The 22,899-nt window shown below is 40.9% G+C and overlaps 1 protein-coding gene across 1 annotated transcript in view; it reads left to right on the forward strand.

Annotated features, from left to right (window-relative positions):
- The first annotated feature begins 2,346 nt into the window (after positions 1-2,346).
- The window catches only part of slc25a25b (solute carrier family 25 member 25b), a 21,797-nt gene continuing 1,244 nt past the window's right edge, over positions 2,347-22,899 (forward strand). Inside the window, exons 1-10 of the mRNA XM_028601459.1 lie at positions 2,347-3,258; positions 14,255-14,381; positions 14,886-14,973; positions 16,237-16,348; positions 17,344-17,502; positions 18,651-18,803; positions 18,895-19,002; positions 20,777-20,944; positions 21,033-21,183; positions 22,128-22,899. The exon at positions 22,128-22,899 is cut by the window's right edge and continues 1,244 nt beyond it. Coding sequence (XP_028457260.1) covers positions 2,902-3,258; positions 14,255-14,381; positions 14,886-14,973; positions 16,237-16,348; positions 17,344-17,502; positions 18,651-18,803; positions 18,895-19,002; positions 20,777-20,944; positions 21,033-21,183; positions 22,128-22,312 — 1,608 coding nt within the window. The 5' untranslated portion in view covers positions 2,347-2,901 and the 3' untranslated portion in view covers positions 22,313-22,899. The remainder of the gene's footprint in view (positions 3,259-14,254; positions 14,382-14,885; positions 14,974-16,236; positions 16,349-17,343; positions 17,503-18,650; positions 18,804-18,894; positions 19,003-20,776; positions 20,945-21,032; positions 21,184-22,127) is intronic.

Consider the following 22,899-nt stretch of genomic DNA (forward strand, 5'->3'; position numbering starts at 1 on the left):
ACTTTTCTGTCCAGTTCATCCCAAACCAGCTCAATGGGGTTTAAGTCTGATGACTGTGCTGGCCACTCCATGGTTTTAAGCTTACCATCTTGTTCTTTTTTACTAAGGTAGTTCTGTCATAGCTTGGACTTATGTTTTGGGTCATTATCTTGCTGTAGGATGAACCCCTGACCAACTAGGCGCATACCAGAGGGTACTGCATGGCGCTGCAAAATGCTGTGGTAGCCATTTTGGTTCAGGGTGCCTTTCACTCTGTACAAATCACCGACCCTGGATCCAGCAAAACAGCCCTGGACCATCACACTTCTTCCTCCATGTTTGACAGTTGATGTCACACTCTGAGGAACCATCCTTTTGCCTACTCGACGGCATACAAAAATCATGCGTGATGAACCAAAGATTTCAAATTTTGATTCATCAGTCCATAGCACCTTCTTCCAGTCTTCAGTAGTCCATTGGCAGTGTTTCCTGGCCCCTCTTTTTCTTATTCTGACATCTTAGCAATGGCTTTCTTGCTGCAACTCGACCTATCAAACCTCTTTAAAGTCTTCTCTTTACAGTTGAAACTGAGACTTGCTTATTACGACCACTATTAAGCTGTGCTTGAAGCTGTTGTCCTGTGAGCCGCCTATCACGCAAGCTTAGACTCTTAAGTGTTATGGTCTGTCTCTCTTCCATTGTTAATTGCCTTTTTCACACCATTTTTATGGCAACACACTACTTTCTGCAGTACAATACTGTTCAAATAATGCTCACGAGGGTATGGTACCACAGTGTGTTCCAACAATACTTTTATACAAACAGAGGGGGTTGTAAGTAATCCAGACAAGTTGGAACACCTGTGGGAATTGATAGCACCAACTTTCAAAGCTTGATCAACAGCTTAACATTGTTTACCCATTTCTTGTTCCCTGAAAAAGGCCTTTTTGTAAAATACTGAAATGTACATTATTTTTCAGTTTTGGGTAACCTTACTTTTTTTTTTTTGACCTCAGGCAGTTCACCACTTACCTTTGTACCATTTCAAGCTATCCATTGGACTTGAACTGATAAAATTTCAATAAAAAACTAGAAAAATTGGGGTGTTCTAAAACTTTTGACCACTATTATATATGTCAATGGTTAGCGTGTATTGGCATGTCGGTGTTGCAGTCAGGAACATTTCACCGGCTGTGTCAAAAAAAAATTGCAAGTAACGTTACTCAATAGAATTTGATGCAAGCACATAAATGTTGAAATGACTGAAAATGACTATCGCTGCATTAGCCGTGAATATAAATGAATGAAGCTCAACGCTTAGCTAGCTACCTGTTTAGGAGGAAATTAGTCAACTCTGTGTCCTTTTGGGCTCCAAGCTGTCTCCATCTTTTAAAACATCTCCAATATTTAACCTTGTCTCTGGTTATGCAACCGTTTAGAAAGAGGGTGGGTAGAATGAATCCATCTCCGTTGATCCCGTTTGTTTGTTTGCTGCTTCCATGACTGCGCTATAGCTGTAGTGCGCTGGGTTTGCGTTTTTTACAGGTATATCTGGCAACCCGCTATCAAAATAGGCAGTTGATAACAACACACAGGCCAAAACACAGACATTTTGTCATGAAACGGAAATTTTAAAGGAGAAAATACTGGCTTAAGCATTGTTGTCAGAAAACATTGTATTTCAACTTAGCATGTTATAGCATAGGCCTATCTGATGAGATATTGTAGTCATTTTTTTGATTAAATACTGTAAATATATTACATATTGCACCTTTAAATGTCCCACGAGATATTAGCTGCAGTGACATACATTTTTATTTTTACAATTATTTTTATTTTCAATATTATTCATATTAAACTTTAAAGCCACATATCATTACTATTTTTACAAGATAAGGTATTTTTGTATAAACACCTGCATTTTTACTTAAGCAAGTACCCCATAATCATAAATACATGGCTTAAAATCATTTGAAAATTCAGCAACAAAATTATGGTTTTAACTGTGGTGTAGACCTCAATATACATAGACGCATTGGGAGGCCCCTCTTGTCCGTCCCAATATGGAGATAAATGTGCGGTATCTATTATCTATGTCAGTGGTTCTCAACCTTTTCGATTCGCGACCCCCCAGAATAATGAGGTCCCTCCCAACCCCCAGGTTGAGAACCACTGATCTATGTGGTTTAGGCATGACCCGCCCTACTCTGCCTCTGATTGGCTAGTACTCGGTGCCTTCGTTGGTTGGATTGGTTAGGTTTAAGCAGGAGTGCGATTGGTTAGGGTAAGACAGAGCCGTGGGGTAAGCCAATCAGAGGCAGAGTAGGGCGGGACATGCCTTCGCCATCCTGTGAAATGAAAAATCGCTTCACGGAGCCGAATGCGTTTCCCTTTTCCGTCGGCAAGTTAACAGGACTTAAATAGGCTATTTGAACAAACATCTTGTTTACATTGCTGTTTATTACACTAACCGTATTTTTCGTTATGTGCGATAAACGAGCTCCGCATAAACTCTAACGTGCGATGCGGTGAAGTCATTTTAATAGATGGTAAAGGCGCTGACAGCTCAGTATCCTCATCTTATCATCGCGTCTCGTTTTACCGGCATCTATAGTTGGCGGTACGTTGAACAGTCTATGGTTGAAAACGCTAGTTACCTGTGCTAATTTTTCAAGTGAGGTTATAGAAAAGAACAATTTTCGTCTGAGGTCAACTCCTCGAATGTGTTCGTGGTGAAAAGTCGGGATTGTAAGCTAACCGGCTTCTGGTAGCTTTTCCTTTCAGTGCCGGGGCTGAAATGGAGGGACATGTGACGTGGTAGTCAGGTCTCGAGATACACAGTAACTGGCCTCAAGTGCTCTTTTAAGTTCTCAACCGGCAAGTAACGTAGAGTGTCAAACTATTCAGGGGGCGAATAGTCTCATGATGCACCAGCAGGGTTCATTGATGCCCCCCTTGGTCAGTGATGTATTCTGCCAGTGCCGATCGGACGAAACCCACCGAGGAGTCGACCCGGGCGGCGGAGGCGGGCACGCGGAAGACCCCTCCTCATGTCCCCCATCTAAACCAGTCCCCCGACAGCCCGTGGTTGGTGACTGGCACTCTGACCCCGGTCAATCAGCGCATCCATGTGACATATGTGGAGGGCCTGAGCAGGAGCACAGACTGAAAGTGTTGTTCCAAGTCCTGGATGTGAACGGTGATGGAGGCATTTGTGTCAACGACCTGACAATTGGGCTGAAGAAATTAGGGGTACATCGGACTGAACATGAGCTCATGGTAAGTGGACATATTTGAGCTTCAGTGTATGAGGTGTTTTGTTTTTGTTTAATTTGTCTTGTTGTGTTGCTGTCTATATTTTTGACTTAGTGTTTCCATGTAACGTTAGATTAAATAAAAATAAAAAATGCATTTCCCATTGGGACATAAAGTGCATCAGTATGTAAGTAATGTAGTAGTAACATAACATGCAGAGAGAGAGACGAGGAACTGACAGTTGAGTGCTATTTAGTCAGCAAAGATAGATAAGAGTAACAGTAAGGGACAATGACAAGACACTAAGGAAAACAACAACAGCAGTGAAAGTGCCAAAACTGTAACCAACAATGCTAGAAATGAAATACTCATGTACAGAATAACAAAACGCAGTTGACATATTTTTGGTAAAAATGAAAACCCATTAGTGAATACATTTTTTAATTTGTGTGTGTACATGTAAGTAACCCAGCAAGCAATAATTTGTAGGCCAAAAGACCAATTAAAACTACAAATGGCAGCAAAATTAAAATATCTTTCGATCTAGGATTTAGCTTTTATTTCAACAACATAAGTGAAACATCAACATCTGAAAACCAAATTTAAAATTTTGGGGCCATCTAAATTACCAAAAAAAAAAGGTGGCCACCCTAGTGCATCCGATTTAAAATGTTAATTTATAATGTTAAAAATGGAGCCCTGAGCTAAATCTGGTCACAGGCTTTTGATGAAGAATTAGGTTTTGATTGGGTTACTATTCTTTATTTTTTTTTCAAGGGTATTCCTGCTGAAAGGCAGTGGATTAGCCAATGCATATTTGATTAAATACACGTCATGCAGCAATTGTAGTGACCACTTTGCAGAAACAGTAACTGAGTAAGGGAGTCTCCCCTGACCTCATTTGACACACTGGACTGGAAGCAGATCAGAGTTGTGGAAATCTCTGCTTCTCTGGAAATTTCTCTCTTTGTTTGCTGAGGATAGTCACATAATCCTGGATAATGGTACCTTCTACATGTTGTTTGACATTGTGGCAAATGTCCAAACCACAGAGGTCACAGGATTAACCCCTAATAACAATTCATGGTTCAAGCTCCTCTATAGTTTCTACACAACTTGAAACTGTCAGGTGTATTAAATCTCAAAATAATATATCCTGTATCTACACATACATGCATACATTTGACAGCGCTCTTCTTTAAGCAGATTTTTTGACAACAATGAATATATATACTAGGAATATACAGCTTCTCGTTAATACTTTTGCAGTTCCTTTTAACAGTAAATGATAAACTTCAGTCCATATAAAAAGCCTGCAAACAAAGTCAATAGGGTTCAGTTACTGTTTGACTAAACATTAGAATGGGCAAGATGTTCAAGCTAACAGGAAAGCCACAGGTTAGAGAAGTAACAGCTTTGTACAGCAGTGGTGTAGCCGTAAATCTTTTAACACACACATAGTTGAATCTTAAAGCATGGGCTACAGCAGCACAAAACGTTGTAGGACCTGCCTCTCCTGTCAGCTAAACAGAGACATAAAGAAAGCATGGATCTATGGATCCATCCAGCCTTGTATGACAGGTGTCGATAATGGTTCACTTAAGGATTGGCTTGTGACTTTGTTTGGGCAGCAAGAGACAGAGCTTAAAAGTGGCTGTATAATGCAAAAACTTGAGAGCACAAATAAGTAAGTCATGATCGGCTGTATAATGCCAAAAACAATATCAAATGAGCATGAATGAGTAATTTAAGAGCACAAATTAGTAAATTGAAAGCACAACTAAACTAAAGACTAAATCAACATTATGTGAGACATAAATAGTAGGGGTGTAAAGATTCACGGATATGAATCGGTATCTGGTAGGGATGTAACGATGCATCGTGAATCGGTTAAAATTCTATTTAAATCTGTAAAGATTACAACCAGTTGAGATAAAAAAAATTTAATCTCGATGCAATTTTTAAACCGCCCAGGGCGTGAAGCTAGCTAACATTACAGTTCAATTTTATTTATAGAATCCAATCATAACAACAGTTATCTCAGGTAGATTTTACAGATAAATTAGGTCTAGACCACACTCCATAATTTACAAAGACCCAACAATTCCAGTAATTCCCCCCAAGAGCAAGCATTTAGTGGTGAGGAAAAACTCCCTTTTTAGGAAGAAACCATGAGTGGTGAGGAAAAACTTCCTTTTACGGGGAAACCTCGGACAGACCCAGGCTCTTGGTAGGCGGTGTCTGACGGTGCTGGTTGGGGGCGTGATGGACAATGGTAATAATAATCACAATAAAGATACTGGAACAATGAGCAGAAATAGTAGTTGTAGTAGTTCATGGCATAGCAGGGCGGTACAGGATGTAGCAGGGCACAGCAGAGCATAGAAGGGCAGGTAATGTTAGCCTGCCGTTAGCTAGTAACGTTAGCTGGCTTAAACACAGTTAAAAAGCTGACCGCTAAACAGTCAAGTGTAACTGTATTCCAGCACCAGGACGTACAACGTGTTGTTGTAAAATACCCTTCTGCCATCTGGTGTTGCTTCTACAGCAAATGACTGGTTATGAAAGTTGTTCTCATAAGTTATTGTTATTACATTTTAAATAAATCATTTAAATTTAACCATATGGCCTTAGCAATAAACAAGCCTTTCTTTAATTTTTTTTTGTTTTGTTATTTAAGATAAAATACTCCTTTCAGTTGCACTTTTGATAAGAGGACACATCTGCTGTTTTCCACAGTTTATATAAATAAAGGAAACCTTTTCAGTCATTTCATTCTGTTGAAACAAATCGTGAGAAAATTGTATATCATATCGTGAATTGAGTGCATTGTTACATCCCTAGTACCGGTTAAATTGTCACAGATACGGCTACACTGATACATGGACCCCTGGATCGATCTAAATGGACAAAAAATCTGCTGATGGCCCGACTCTAACGTTACAAATCAGTTCGTTGAAGCTTGCTGTTAAGGCCCTGACACACCAAGGAGATTGTCGGCCGCCTGTCCAAGTTGGGCCCACGGTGAGCAACCATCACCTTAGTTTTTTGTGTCCAATCCATCTGATTGGCTGTTCAGCTTGAAAAACCACAGTGCGTGTGAGAGCACACACAGAAGGCTCTTCTCATTTGTGATCCAATCTGATTAGTCCAATACACATGAGCTGTAAAAACTGGCCAAAAATGACTTTGAATGTTTGGTGCTAGACAAACCATGTTATTAACCGGCCAGCCGGTAAATTAATCATCACGCAGCGATGGTGGCTCTGCAAAATGGTCTGGGAAATAGTTTTGGTGGAACATTTGCCACTTTGCAAATAAACACCACATACAGTACAGGCCAAAAGTTGGGACACACATTCTCATTCAATGCGTTTCCTTTTTATTTTCATGACTATTTACATTGTAGATTCTCACTGAAGGCATCAAAACTATGAATGAACACATATGGAATTATGTACTTAACAAAAAAGCGTGAAATAACTGAAACCATGTCTTATATTCTAGATTCTTCAAAGTAGCCACCCTTTGCTTTTTTATTAATAAGGGAACAAATTCCACTAATTAACCCTGACAAAGCACACCTGTGAAGTGAAAACCATTTCAGGTGACTACCTCATGAAGCTCATTGAGAGAACAACAAGGGTTTGCAGAGTTATCAAAAAAAGCAAAGGGTGGCTACTTTGAAGAATCTAAAATATAAGACATGTTTTCAGTTATTTCACACTTTTTTGTTAAGTACATAATTCCATATGTGTTCGTTCATAGTTTTGATGCCTTCAGTGAGAATCTACAATATAAATAGTCATGAAAATAAAGAAACGCATTGAATGAGAAGGTGTGTCCAAACTTTTGGCCTGTACTGTACAATAATAGATGAAGTTAACTGTTCACACAATACAGTAACGTGAGCTATTTAAATGAGCTGGATACATGGTTAAACATAATTTGCTCTTACCAGTTTTCATCTTAAACTTTGACCCTCACAATGTGTGTTTTCACTTCATTAAAGTTGACTGGAACATTTTAGTGATCTAAAAATGTCTTGTCAATGTTCGGTAGCACCTTGTCAACCAAAGCTAGCGCTATCGTTAGCTGGTAACTTAAGGGAAGGTCTGTACTGCCGTGGATGACTCGAGTCAGAAGGGTTGAAAATCGGCAACATTATTTCTTTAGGTTTTAGCTAGGGCAGCGCTATTGAAACCATAGAGACACTGGCTTAGCCGCGTCATCCTCTCCGGGTTGATTTTTGTCCAAATATGACAAGGGCGTGGGAAGGGGGTTGCTGAAGCACCCCCTGCTGGCAGGAGCTGGATTTTATATTTTTTAAATAATTACTTATTCGCTGTCTGACATTATTTATATTTTTGTATATCAAATGAGGATTAAATAAATAGCAAAAAACAGGATATGGATAGGTTTGAATATAGCCTACTAAAAATTAATAAAATGATCTGTAGCTCAGCCAATTGGAGCGTTCGCCCCATGTGGGCTGAGCCCTTTGCAGCGGCGCGGGTTCGGGTTCGAGCGAACAGTTGAGTTTGTGGCTGCCCAGGACTTTTCTAAAACTTCTCACTCTCACCCATACACTGCGCTAAATTGACGTATTTAGCTGTCAAAATCCAAAACATTTCCTTGGGGGAGAAATCATCAAGACATCCATTATTTTGTTATTCAGCACCCCTGGTCAAAAAATAGGTACCCGCGTGCCTGAAATATGGTCACTTCTGGCTCCAAAATACCAAGATGGCGACGGCCAAAATGCAAACTCCTGGCTTCAACGCAGCAACCCCACAATCAAATGGCTGACGTCACTAATGCTACCTCCATTATTTTTTACAGTCCATGGTTGAGAATTAAAATACAGCGGAGCTCGGTTCTCTGGTGGATAGGATTACCTGCTGGATGCTGACAGTGTGCTTGGGATGACTCGGGGGGAGTGCAGGAGGATAATGCGGGAGGGAGTAGGAAGGCATCACTCAGCAGAATTTTGCTGCTGAGAGGGAGGTGTGACCAAGGGGAAAACCTGCTCTTCTCACCCCACCTCTCTTCTACTCTGGCTGACGATTTGAAGGCATAAATTCATTTTTTCATGCTGCTATCCTGTCCTCCATTGGCTGAGTGGCTCGTTCATGACTCGACAGTCGAACCTGCTAGTATGGGCTGCAGTGATTGGTCAGGCTAAGCTGCAGTGATGATGCAGGTTTCTATAGGCTGTCTTTTATACATTTCTCTAGCTGCTGATGCTAAATGCCAAATCCGCCTTCTGCTGCTGCTGCTGCTGCTGCTGCTCCTGCAATCATTTAATTATTCTCAACATAAGATACTTTATTATTAATTCTGGGTTTGATAAACGGCGAACCAATCATGCCTTGGAAGTTAAATAGCAAGAGTTAAGAGCATTTAGTTTTTATCCTGCTACTTTTGTTTGTTCTCTGTGGACCTGAACCTGGACGTCTTTTAACTTGAGTGATTTAAATGAGAAAGAGATCCAGTAAGAAGATGGGACACTGAGCTGGAGCAGCGTATTGGAAGAAAGTGGAGCAGCCCTCCTTACAGTCCCGCATTGTTCAGCTTTTTCTACACTTGTTCTGCTAGTTCAACTCTTTGTGTCAGCCAACAGACACAGTTAAGTGTCCTTGTTGCGTTTGATGAAAGGACATTCACTCAGACACAGTAAGCCCCAGTTTGATGATGATGCAGGGCATGCTGACTTTCCTGTGCCAGAGTCTTTTTGGCAGGACGCAGTGTAAGCCTGCTGACACTCAATTTCCAGGGGAGAAAGAGACTGAGGCTACTGGGAGCTGCATAGAGCTGCAAGCTGGTCTCCAGGAAAAGACTGCACACTCCTCTAACAGTACAAAAAACAGCAGCAGTAGTGTTACTCCACAAGTATTAATCATGGTGGCACCACCTACGGATCTTCAACAGGTAGGATAAAGCAGGTGGCTGGACCCTTGACGTTTTTATCCAGCACCACCATCAGGTCAGACTTTTAAATTGTCCTGTAGAGTATCTCAACATCTACTGGATGGGTTGGCACAAAATTTGGTGATCTTCATGGTCCTAATTGCTTTGAAGCACCACTGTGCCTAAGTACAGCCTCACAGAGCTGCTAAGCTTAGTCTTGCTAACCTGTATTTACCCACTATTGACTCACCGAGCTAAATGTTATTTTCCAGAAATACACTGCTCTTTACTCCGACACCTTCATTTGGAAGCTGTCAAGTACATCCACATTTTTTTTCTCTTACTTCAACAGTTCATCAGTTCATAGGAGCAGTCAATACAAAGCTGAAAATGTGCAGTTGCTAGCAGTGTGTTTTGTCCTATAATTAAGTGTGCTACAAATGGAAAATACATTTCCTTCCATCTTATCTAGTCCCTTAATGTAAATAGTTTTTTTTACTTTGGTCAAGGCACAACATAAATTTAAGGAATTGAAAATATTGTTTTCCATTGTCATTGAAAACTGTTTTTGATTGAGGAGTAAGAATGAGATGATTTGACACTTTTAGAGGTCACTGTCACAAACACTGGGAGCATTGAGATGTAATGGATGTGAGTAACTAATTTATTTTACACTTGTAGGATTCTGAGAAAAGTAACGGCGCCATGTAACTGCTTAAGCTGTATTCACCCTTGAGAACCAAGTCAATGTTACTGTTTACTCAGTAGTCATGTTTCTATCTAATTGTCAAGGGAATTTTAAGCAAACTTTTAAAATGTCGCAAAAAAGAAAATGTGAATTAGAAGCGTTTCCATCAACTGGTTTAGAGCGAATAAACTAGACTACGCAAAGTGTTATGTATGGTTGTAGATTGCAAACCGGCTTGCTAAATTAAAAAGTTTAGAAGCTAAATTATTTGGCTAAGTGGAGAGAGGTAGCATTGTACAAGTTGGCCACCTGTGCAGAATGTGGCAGAGATATTTGGTGTCCACAAGACAACCGTTACGCGGTGTGCATGGCCAATACGATTCAACCTGTTGAACCAATTCGTCAATTGACCCTTTGCTAAGCCCTTTAATTGACTTAATGACACCCTTAGTTACTGTTGCTACGCCTGACAAGCTTTCGTGCCTGGCACGTCTATTACAGTATGTATGCACCGGTGTTAGACATTCCCAAGGAGATAATTAATAATTTTTGGCAAACAGGTGAAATATCTGAGAGCGCAAGACAAAAGGGACTGCAGTATGCATTCAAGGGATATATCCATGACATAATTTGCAACCGATTGAAGCTAAAGCTTCTAGGTCATGCCATAATGTGAGCCGCCTCATACACTGACCATTCAAATGGGAAACACACAAATTGAGGAACAGCTATGTTCATGCACAGCAGGGTAAGTGAAATTTGAAAATAATCTAATAATTATAAATCAAACATCTTATCCATAGGTCTTGTGGAATAAACACAAAACATTAGCCTGAACACTTTGCAATGATACGAACCTAGGGGTTATTAACAGACATGTTTTCATGCTAATTGAATGTGTTTGTAGCTCGAAACAAGCTAGCGAGGACCGCTGATTAGCTTACAATGCTAGTATTTGGGGCACAGGGAAAGTAAAACAAATTGCTATTTATACCACTAAAAAGGCTCAAAATATCACCAAACTCCAACGGTAGCATAATGAGGGTCCATACATGTTAACCGAAGCATTGAGAACTTTGTAAGTGTACAGACAGTTTATTAAAAAGATAGTTTAGAAAGAGAGTAGCTCCCAAGACGATGGCTGCCTGTATACGAGAACGTGACTGTCTTTATAATCTATCTTTTTAATAAACTGTCTGTACACTTACTTATGTTCTCAATGTTTCGGTTAACATGTAAGGACCCTCATTATGCTACCGTTGAAGTGTGGTGATATTTTTAGCCTTTTTAGTGGTATAAATAGCGATTTGTTTTTACTTTCCTTGTGCCCCGAATACTAGCGTTGTTAATCAGCGGTCCACGCTAGCTTGTTTCCAGCTACAAATACATTCGATTAGCATGAAAACATGTCCCAGAGAAAGATCGAGTGGGTACACATCTGTTAATAACCCCTAGGTTCATTTTGCGCTGGAATTGTCCTTTATTGTACGTTCAAATATATGCATTATGAACAAAGAACCATCATTATTTCCAAGCAATGCTGTGCTGAGTTAGCTAGCTAGCTAACATTAGCGTGTTAGTGTGTTTCGGGAAGGGAAAAAATTCCACCACCCCGTCCAAACTTTTAGGATACCGGGAATCGGATTTGCACAATCCATACGCACAACGCTTCGGCGTATTTCCCTCGCTCGAAAGCTTGACAGACCTCCCGCGCCTAGTTACGGCCAGTGGCGGTTTTAAGGCGTGGCTTAGCGAAGGGTCACCCGATGTGGCTGATGCACAGGCAATAGCGCACCGCAACTCCACTACGCACTTTGTGCCACAAGTGTGTGTAGATATTGCATTGCCATATCTAAGAAAAGTAAAACTATATTTTCAACTGTATTTCAACTATATTTTTCCCAAGATGAATAGTTACAGTGGCACTTGGTACATCTATCAGCACATTATAGATAATTTTTTTTATTAACAAAAAATCCTCTCACAGACAAGTGTGCATCATGCAATTGACATAAACATTAGAACAAAGCATAAACATGAATAAGTTTACAGTATAAGCATCAACACAAGGCCATTCATAAAAACGAACATACAAGTTAACCCTCTTCCCCCCACACACACACACACACACACACACACACCTACACACACTGTAATTAATGTGAGAAATGCCTGAGAAAATTAGGTTTTGTAGGCCCAGTTTAATATCCAACTCTATTTTATACAACATATATAGTAAGGGGTCCCTGCTCCGTCTCTTTTTTTAGCTAAGGGGTCCTTGGCGTAATAAATGTTGAAGACCCCTGTTCTAAAGTATTAGATCGTTTTTAAATGATCTTTACTTTTTCATGTTTTTTCATTTCATGTGTATTTGAATAGATAGACAGATCTCCAATGTACAGCATTAAACAAAGACGTGTGCAACAAATCTCCAATGTACAGCATTAGACATAGACATTTGTGCAACAAATCTCCAATGTACAGCATCACAGCATTTATAACTATTGCTAATTTCCAATGCCCGTCCCTAGAAGGGCTTTTAACCAGTAATTAAAACAACATTAAACATTTCCACAATTAAAATATATAAAGCACATAAACATACAAGACACCTACATGCAATGTAGTTATTAAATCTTAACATGTTCAGATCTCTCAGGACGTGATCTGGTTGGCCTTTTGCCCATTATTTTCAATGCATGTTTGTAGAGTCTCTCTAACAGTTTAGTCACATATGGACTTGTCTGCAACCATGAGGTAGTACAGTTCCACTATTGCAGTTGCATTACAATGCTATGATGACATATTGTAACTTTAAAAGCAGATGTAAAGGACTAAAGTAAACAAAACTGCTGCTATAATCCTTTAGGTAGTTTGTAGTGTAATGTTCATCAAACAGTGGCCTATGGACTGGTCTCCATCCAGTGGTGCACATGGTTGATTTTTTTTTTTTTTTTGCATGCTTAGTCAGTTTTGCCTCCTAGCTAGCTGAGCAAATCATTTGGCAAAGTATTGCCCAGGTGCATTATGTGAGAGACAAACTTGTATATTTTCTCACTAGCCTGCACACCCAGCTGTTCCTTCCCTTAGGTAGCAATTTCCTGCTGTTAAGTGTATATTCATGCTCCAGTGAACTGTAATTCCTAGTAGAAATCTTTCCATTTGGCCATATTGGCCAAAAGCGCCATGAGCTGTGTAAGATTACTAATAACCCAATATGTGTGATTGCTGTAAAGTGGTCTAAACTGCAGGCTGAGTCAACAGTGCACAGATGGCAGGAGATGGAGGTGGAAGCATCCACACTCTGACCTACTGTTTGTCACATTCTGTCCACAAAGCTATATGGCTTTCTTTGATAACAGCAGGGAATTAATTCAAGTTAAATGGCTACTTTGTCGATTTTAAATCAGCTCTGTGTCATCTTAGTGTGGGCATTGTGTGCAGATGAATGTTGTTTCGTTTCTCTCCGTTGTGCCGCTCTCTGCGGAGGTCTGCTGAAATCTGGTGGATAATGCGAACCAACAGTTTCCACGTCATCCGGCGGATCTCGGTGGATCTCAGCAGACCTCGCCATGGAGGGAAGCCAATCACTGTTCAGCTGCACACACTGCCCACTAGGGGTGGTACGGTTCATGAAAAAACATCCGAACCGCTCGGTTCGCTTGTCTCGATTCGGAGCGTGTGTGCGTTGCATGGTTCGTCAGTACACTGTTAATGTGCACTAACCACTTACTGCCGTAGTGCCCACTTTCGACGCCTATGTTAAAACACTTACTGGAAATGACGAGCGGGATGAGCGGGACGAACGCAACACATGGCAGCTGATTGGACGAACACGTCACGTGGGTCTTGCTGCTCCCAAATTTCAAAGCCGACTCTAATGGCGTCTCGTTCTGAATACCATTTTGTGTTTTACCAAAATAAGTTCACCGAAACGTGTTTCGGAAAACCTTTTAAGCGAAAAATAGGCCATGCAGTTGCTGAATCTGTTTGGTTTTTTTCGACAAAGATTTTCGTCAGATTTTGAGAGGCGCCGAGCCGACCACTCCTCAAATGGAGAGTGGAGTGCATGTATTGTGCAACATGCATTCAGTATGCTAATTTTAGCTATATATCATATGAAGTATATTTCTGGAGTGTTAAAGATTAAAAGAAAAAATAATAAGAACCGTACAGAACCGAAAACCGTGACCCTAAAACCGTGATACGAACCGAACCGTGGGTTTTGTGAACCGTACCACCCCTACTGCCCACACAGAGCTGGATTCGAAACAGCAAAATATCTCTTATACTACCATCTCTAATATCCTTTACAGGTAATGTTGCTGTATAAACAGCTACAGTAATGCAGCTTACTGAAACGTTTAATTACAAAAAGTAGCTCTCCCTAAAAGGTTTCTCCTGTCTCTTCTCTCCTTACAGAAAATAGTGAAAGCAGGAGACAAAGACCTGGACGGACAGTTAGACTTTGAGGAGTTTGTTCATTATCTCAGAGACCACGAGAAGAAACTCCGGCTGGTCTTCAAGAGTCTGGACAAGAAGAACGATGGTAAGAAATCTTGGTACAATTCTACTAAATCTAGCGATTTAGTATTGCGTTTATGTTCAGAACTGAAGCAGCAGTGGTGATATCCTGAATTTAGTCCTTAGTTTGGGTCAAACTCCAAAAAAGCTTAATTCCCATAATGCAACTCGTAAAATCTTTTCATAAGACCATCCCTGCCCGCTAAATGCCCACACCTTTTTATACTCCACGGCCCTGGTTTGTAATGACAGCTTTCTGTTATTAAGCTCTAGACTTTAGGCTCAAGCTGAGATAACCCTGATGACATGGGTTCATTTTTTAGACTTAGGGGGGTCTGGGGTTGTGTTAATGAAGCTGACTGCAGCGGGGAAGAAACCGTTTTTGTGCCTGCCAGAGGGGAAAGGTCCAAATGATCAGACTTGTTTTTAGAGGTTAAGTATTTCTAATTGGGACTAGTAAACTGACCTAGATGTGTAAAAGTAGTGGAGTTCATAAATAATAAATAACACATTTATTTCTGTGGAGTAGGCCGGATTGACTCGCAAGAAATCATGCAGTCTCTGCGTGACCTGGGAGTGAACATCTCCGAGGAACAGGCTGACAAGATTCTCAAAAGGTGAGTGTAATTCTGTGATCCAGTCTCTAATACACTTAATAGATTCACAAATATGTTCAGTTGCTGTTTGTGAGTGTCTGTGTGTGTATCTGTGATGTCTTCCTCCTTTTTTATCGCATAGTATATGTCACATTTTTACGCATGTGATCTGATCTTGACCTACCAACTCGATTTTTAAATCAAATCGAATTTTTTCCCAGCCCTAAACTAAACATAAATATACAAAATATCCAAACATAAACCTCCCACAAATTACGCCATATCTCACAATAGGAGAAAAACAAGTCCTGCATTCAAATGTTTACTTAAAGTGAAGAGTGAAAAAGATGCATTACCAGCGCAAAGTACTATAGCTTTTTGGGGCCCTTTTAGTTGGGGGCCCCAGGCAGTTGCCTACCTTGCCTAATGGTAAAGTCTGCTCTTGATGTTTTTTCCTGGGAAGAGACACAACTTGGGTGTGTGACGACCCAAATGTCATGGCAGTAGGGCTGTCATGATTTTGATTTTAAATTGAAAATTGATTGAAATTAGCTTTTGATTTTGATAGTTGAAATCAAAAGCAGGATCCGTGATTCCCCAGGATTGTTTTTCTCACTCCATTCCCGCAAACCTTTACATCATGGCCACCTGTGTCTGAACGACAAAGAAGATCGACAGATCCATGAAGCAAGCAATGTTACACATTCCATGTCTGAAAGGGCTTTAGTCTCATATGAACTTTTTAGTTCTATTTATCAGCAGCAACTGGCTCATATTGTTTTGGCTTGGTGTGATCCTTGTCTAGTTCCTCTAACCTCCTGTCTGTCTGTCTGTCTGTCTGTCCGTCCGTCTGTTCTTCTCTCTGGCTGATCTCAGAGTCAGGAGGGGTCATATCTGGGCCCCTATCTTGTAGTAAGTAGTAGATTCTATAGTCTGCTTGCTCAGCCAGTGCTACCCTGTACACCACTGCAGTCTGTCTAGTCTGTGTAATTCAGTTACCAGCTGCCATTTTATACAGTGATTTCAGATGGAAAATGCAACAAATAACACATTGGCAAAACAAAGAAATGCTGTGATAATATGGTGAAGCAGTTGCGTGAGTGATCAAGTGAAGCATCCTGCCACAACAGAATGCACTTGAACTCATAAAGGAAGCCATAAGAAGTGTTGCCATTGTTCAGAAGTAACAGTGCATGCGAGCAGATAGCTTGTTCTTCCTACTGTCTAAAACTGTTACATTCCTAACTGGATTTGGTTGTTGATGGTTGTATTTTAAATCCCCAGTATGGATCAAAATGGCACAATGACGATTGACTGGAATGAGTGGCGGGATTACCACCTCCTGCATCCAGCAGACAACATTCCTGAGATCATCCTCTACTGGAAACACTCCACGGTATGACTCTTCCTCTCCACTTCAAAGCAAGGGCAAGAAACATTAAGAGCAGACCCTAAGTCAAAATCTCATCTTTCCTGTTCAAATGTATATGTTGGGGCAATGTGAAAGTAGATGACAAGGAAACATTCAACGCGGTTGCCAGAATGTTACGTTTGAAATGATGAAAATACCAAAGACACGTAATTAGGCACTTATAGATGCTAATTGCATTAGTTAGAATGTATGTTGGATCATATTTTTTCATCTTAAATTAAAGGAAAAATCTGCATCCATCCCAAGGTCCTCCTTTGTTCCGTCGCAAAGTGACCGCAGGAACTGGCAATGTTTAGCTTAGAATTGGAGTTTATAGCTTAATGATGAAAGTATAATTTACCGACATTTGTTGGGTATTTATCTTTGTGATATACAGTAATAAGATAAAGTGTATGTTAAGAAAAGATTCTTGTAAAAACTGAATACTTTGGTATCTAGTAATGAGTATAATATATAATGTCATTTACTTTCTGTAAAAGCATATAGGCATTCAGAGAAAGCCATTTGAGTAGTTTGTAACTATGTGTAATTATTAAAATGACTGGTAAATATTGAAACAGTACTAATATTCATACGTCACTTTTACCTGTATCGCACCAAAACTCTGGCACTTCACTTCTGCCAGTTCACCTCCTGGGCACTGCCAAGGTGCTCTTGAGCAAGGCACCGAACACCCAACTGCTCGGGGCGCCTTTCCATGGGCAGCTCCCTCACTCTGACATCTCTCCATTAGTGCATGTATAGGTACTGAGCATGTGTGTGTAATTCAGACCTGTGTGTAATAACAACAGGGTGAAAACATTGTAATTTCCCCTTGCGGGATTAATAAAGTATAAATTATTAATTAATTATTATTATTATGATTTGTGTTATAACTTGATTTGGTAATCCCCTGGCACTAACCATTAAAACTGTTACCATAGACGGTAAAAGGCTGAAACTCTCTGCTTCCTCCTTAGATCTTAGATGTAGGGGAGAGTTTGTTGGTGCCTGATGAGTTCACGGCAGAAGAGAAGAAAACCGGAATGTGGTGGCGACACCTAGTGGCTGGAGGGGGAGCTGGTGCTGCGTCCCGAACCTGCACAGCACCACTGGACAGGCTCAAAGTACTCATGCAGGTAAGGCATAACACACAGCTGATGAATTATTATTACTCTCAGAGAGGGATATTGTCGTTATATATAAACTGAACAAAGGGAAATTAATTAGTGGTCATCACCTTACCTGCCAACATTGGGCTGTAAAAAAGAGGGAGATTTTATGGGGTATCAGTTGGAATGGCATACTTGCAACGTCCCCGCCCCATACAACCCTATACCACTAATTCATACAATGATGTAAACTAAATGACTTTAAAAGAGCTTAAAGTGATTGTTCGGAGTAATTTCACCCTAGGGTCCTTTGCACCATGACCTCGAGCTAAACACCCCCCCAGAAGCTTTTTCCACCCAGGTCAAACATTGGGAGAGTTAGTGTTATCGGCCGAATAGCTTAGCGCAGGCGCTAATGGATCCGAGAGTGTCTCTTGTACAATACCCCACTAATAATGCCCGAAATGATACCAAACTTCTACACTAGTACAAATAGGTTATGCACTCATAAAACGATGGATTGGAAAGTTTGTAAGTACATCAGAAGTGTATGTAAATAACCCTTTCCTGTTGGCTTCTCGTCTCTGCTGCCGCTGTTACTACCGGGCAGTAAGAGTGCTTAGGGCCGTCTACAAATTACAACACCGAAAAGAGATGCAACAAAAATATTTATTAATTTAATAATTAAATAAGGTAATGTCTCCAAACTTACCTCAATTATACCTTGTCTCCTGCTAGTTATACTACAGCACTTACTTTAAAAAATAAGTTAAATTAATAAATATTTTTGTTGCATCTCTTTTTGGTGTTGTAATTTGTAGACGTCCATAAGCACTCGTCTTACTGCAGCAACAACAACAGCAGAGAGCAGAAGCCAGCAGGCAAGTGTTATTTACATACACTTCTGGTGTACTTACAAACTTTACAATCCCTTGTTTTATGAGTGCATAACCTATTTGTACTAGTGTAGAAGTTTGGTATCATTTCGGGCATTATTAAACAAGACATTTGAGGATGTCGGCTTGGGCATTTTTCACCATTTTCTAACTAACTAATCGATTAAATCGAGAAAAAAATCAACATATTAATCGACTATGAAAATAATCGGTAGTTGCAGTCCTACATCACAGTGTGAATAGATGCTGACGGTGTTTCCTGTTCCTGGCCTCCCATAGGTTCACGCCTCTAAGAGCAACAGCATGCATATGACTGGAGGCTTTGTCCAGATGATCCGAGAGGGTGGTGTGAGGTCACTGTGGCGAGGTAACGGCATCAATGTCATCAAAATAGCCCCTGAGTCGGCTATTAAGTTCATGGCCTACGAACAGGTATGCAGCAATACAGCTCTGACTCCAATAAGCCGTTTATTTTATTTCACATTTTGTGTTGTTGCATGACAAAACGTGTCCTGTCTGTCAGATTAAACGATTAATTGGAAGTAACCAGGAGACGTTGGGCATCACAGAGAGACTGGTGGCAGGCTCTCTGGCTGGAGCAAGCGCTCAGAGCAGCATCTACCCCATGGAGGTGAGAGATCAATGAGCACAGACAGAATAAAAAATTTTTTTAAGCAAGACCTTGCTTAAAATAAGGATTGTAGTTATTCTGTAAATGTTGTGTAGCAACTCATAACTCAGTATGTTTAAATGCAGAAATATTGGGGTGGATTCTTTTTGTCTTGTGACTGACTGCCCATTTATACTTTTAGCCTTGAATGCATCATGTGAAACTGTACTGTTCACATCAGACTCCCAGACAAAGTTTGATCAAGTAGTTTATGTAAATGACGATCATAACATAACGTATTTTAATAAAAAGCATGACATATATACAGTTGTGGTCAAAGGTTTACATAAACTTGTAAACACTTTGCAGTCTTGAGTTTCCAATCATTTCTACAACTCTTACTTTTCTGCGACGGAATGATTGGAGCACTGATATGTCTTTGTCACAAAAAGCTTCATGAATTCCGGCAGCCTCTCAGCCTGTGGGGATGTAAAACATGTTTGACTTTGGACCCTGACACCCGTGTTCCAGCAGCTTCTATTTCACCACAGACCTGCTTATTGGTGGTATCTTGGTTGACTCTTGACCATCCTTGACCATTCATTTCGTTTCTCACTTGACCATTTATGACCCAGCAGATTTGGTCACATTTTCAGAGGACCCATAATACATGAACCACAATTCATGAATGTTTTTTTGTGATAAAGTACTGTATGTGCTCCAATCATTCATCACAAAAAAAAAAATACTCAAGACTGCCATGACATGCATGTTCTTTACAAGTGTTTGTAAACTGTATGTTAGTCTATGTTGGTTCAAGTATGAAAGATTTTTTAGGGCGCCCTGGTAGACATTCCGCCGGATGTCTTTCATTTCGGCCAGATGTCCCTTACCTTACACTTTCTTTGTGTTGGCATTTTAAACTCCGGTGGATTTCTGAGGACTATGGTTACCTTCTCCTCAGATCTCTGCAGGGTAAATCCAGACAGACAGCTAGCTAGACTATCTGTCCAATCTGAGTTTTCTGTTGCAATGACTAAAACAACTTTAGAACGTACATGTTCCACCAAAACAAGTTCCTTCCTGAGACTATTTTGCAGAGGCGCCGTTGCCCCATGCAGCGCTTAGCGCCGCCCAAGACGAATGTGATTGGTTTAAAGAAATGCCAATAAACCAGATCACGTCTTTCTCCCATCCCGGAATGCTGTGTGGACTAGCCAGACCCTCCTATGCGGCGCTGTGGAGGAAGGTCTGGCAATGCGAGATTAGCTCAATTCTTAACGCAGCGGACGCAGGTTTAATTCCGAGCTGCATCCCTTTGCTGCATGTCATTCCCCCTTTCGTGTCTTCAGCTGTCCTGTCAAAAATAAAGGCCTAAAATAGCCAAAAAAATAACCTTTAAAAAATTAAAGTATGAAAGATTTTCTAAAACTCTTGGACAACAAAGTGGTGGTTTCTTTTATCTGTCGGAAGGCCTGACATCACATCAGGGGCGCCGTGTACTGTTGGGGAGGGGGACTTGTCTATATGTATGTAAACTGTTACAGGCTAATGTTATGAAACTTTGAAACATGATTTCTGTGTATTGATAATTTGGTATGGAAATGGGGGCTGGGTTGCTGTGTGTGTGTATGTGTATGAAAAGGTGAACGAGTGGTTTTAGATTTTCAGTGGGGGATTGTGGTCTATGCATGTGTTGATGAGCAAGTGAAGGTGCGAGTCTAGATGGGTAAAATGAGGTGTACTGGTGTTTTTAAGTGCAAGCTTTCATTAAAAGTCAACCCTGTCCTCTCAGGTCTTGAAGACACGATTAGCCCTGGGGAGGACAGGCCAGTACTCGGGCATCGTGGATTGTGCCAAACATATCCTTCAGAAGGAGGGTGTGGCTGCTTTCTACAAGGGCTATGTCCCCAACATGCTGGGCATCATCCCCTATGCTGGCATCGACCTGGCTGTCTATGAGGTGTGTGGTTGTTTTCATGGAATAACTTCTTAATTTTTTATTTTTTTTTTCTCAATCTGACACATTTGCTCTCCTCTCTTTTTGTTAGACTCTGAAGAATTACTGGCTGCAGCGCTTTGCCACAGACAGCGCTAATCCGGGAGTGTTTGTCCTCCTGGCTTGTGGCACCACTTCCAGCACGTGTGGCCAGCTGGCCAGCTACCCACTGGCCCTGGTCAGGACTCGAATGCAGGCACAAGGTCAGTCACTGCAGAGCTCTACTGCTGCTGTCTACAGCCTCTTACAAACGAGATTCTGCACTACTGCTGTAAAGAAAATCCGGTTACGCCAGGTTTGCTTCTTTACACCAAACAAAAGACGTGACATGTACCACAACAACGTGGGGGCTAGAGTGGGAGGTGTTTCCACCTACAGTACTCTAATCTTATCATGTATCACAATGGATTGTAACTTAAAATAGAACGAATGTAGGTAGCTCACCTGGTAGAGCACCCACCTCCCAAGGGCGCCCGGATGGCTCAGTTGGTAGAGCGGGTGCCCATATATAGAGGTTTACTCCTCGACATGCTGCATGTCCTTCCCCATCTATCTCCCCTTTCATGACTTCAGCTGTCCTATCACATGCCCCAAAAACATTATCTTTTAAAATTGAGGGAATGTTCAATAATTCCACACAATTAATATTGCAAATCTAACGAACATCATAAACATTGCTTATTGGCCAAGACCACATACAAACTTTAAGCTGATGTTTCTGCAAGGTTTGTAAAAAATTAAGTTTGCTTTGTTTGAGGTGTATGTATAGTTCAGGGAACTTGGATAGTAAAATGAACACCTGCGTCATTTTCCTCAGTGTGGTTTCTCTGGTTACTTCCAACATAAACTCAGACGGCAGCGAGATCTCTCTGCGAGAGCTGTCCTGTCTATCCTTAGCCTCTGCTGTCCTTTGGAAACAATGGAGGTGGCGGCAGCAACCTCTGTCTAAAGTATTTATAGAGTTCTTATGTGAAATGATTGTATTGTGGCTTCAAAATCCAGATTGGAGCATCCGCATTAGGCATGGCTTATGATGTTCATTGACTTGTTCATACGTTAAGATCCATGCGTCTGCAGAAGTCAACACAGGAGTAGCATTATGTGTGGTGCAGTGTTGGATGAGCCTGTCTTCCTCTGTTTTCCTCAGCAACACTGGAAGGGGGTCCTCAAATGAGCATGACGGCCCTGTTCAGACACATCATTAGGACCGAGGGGCCCACGGGACTTTACCGAGGCCTGGCACCCAACTTCATGAAAGTCATTCCATCTGTCAGCATCAGCTACGTGGTCTACGAGTACCTCAAGATTGCGCTGGGGGTCCAGTCAAAGTGAGAAGGCAGGCATAGAGAGGAGATCAAGAGGCCAAATGTTTTTGTTTTTTTTTGCTTTTCTTGTGAGCTGAAGATTTACTGCGTTGGGCTCTAAGAAGCAAGCAGCTGACATTTAACATTTTATAATCAAATCTTGAAATTCCAGGGTTTAAAGGATTAATGTGAAATGATGTGACTGAAGAGGATTGAGAACTTTAAAAGCAGAGAGGCTGATGAAGACTTTCAAGATGGAGAAAACTGCTTGACCGAAACAATTTCTGTTCGTTGCTCTTATTTAAATGTCTTTAAGCAATCCCGGATTGCTTCAACAAGACAAACGTTTACATTGAATTAATTAAGGTTAAGGTTTACTGGGGTGCCAGTACATTGATTTCATATTGCCATGTGGCAGGAGTAGTCCTGCTGGTCTGTGTAAAGGATGAATCTTGAAGGGCTTTGCTAAGGCAGATAAACTCTGACCTCAGTTCATACTCTCTTTTTAATATTGTTTTGGCTTTCAAGCTCTGTCTCTTGCCTTTTCTTCGCCCAAGCAAAGCCACAAAGTCACTGCTTAATGAAAAATATGCAGTAGCTGTATACTGTAGGTTA

This window comes from Perca flavescens, chromosome 16 (assembly GCF_004354835.1).
Source record: "Perca flavescens isolate YP-PL-M2 chromosome 16, PFLA_1.0, whole genome shotgun sequence".
Lineage (NCBI taxonomy): Eukaryota > Metazoa > Chordata > Actinopteri > Perciformes > Percidae > Perca > Perca flavescens.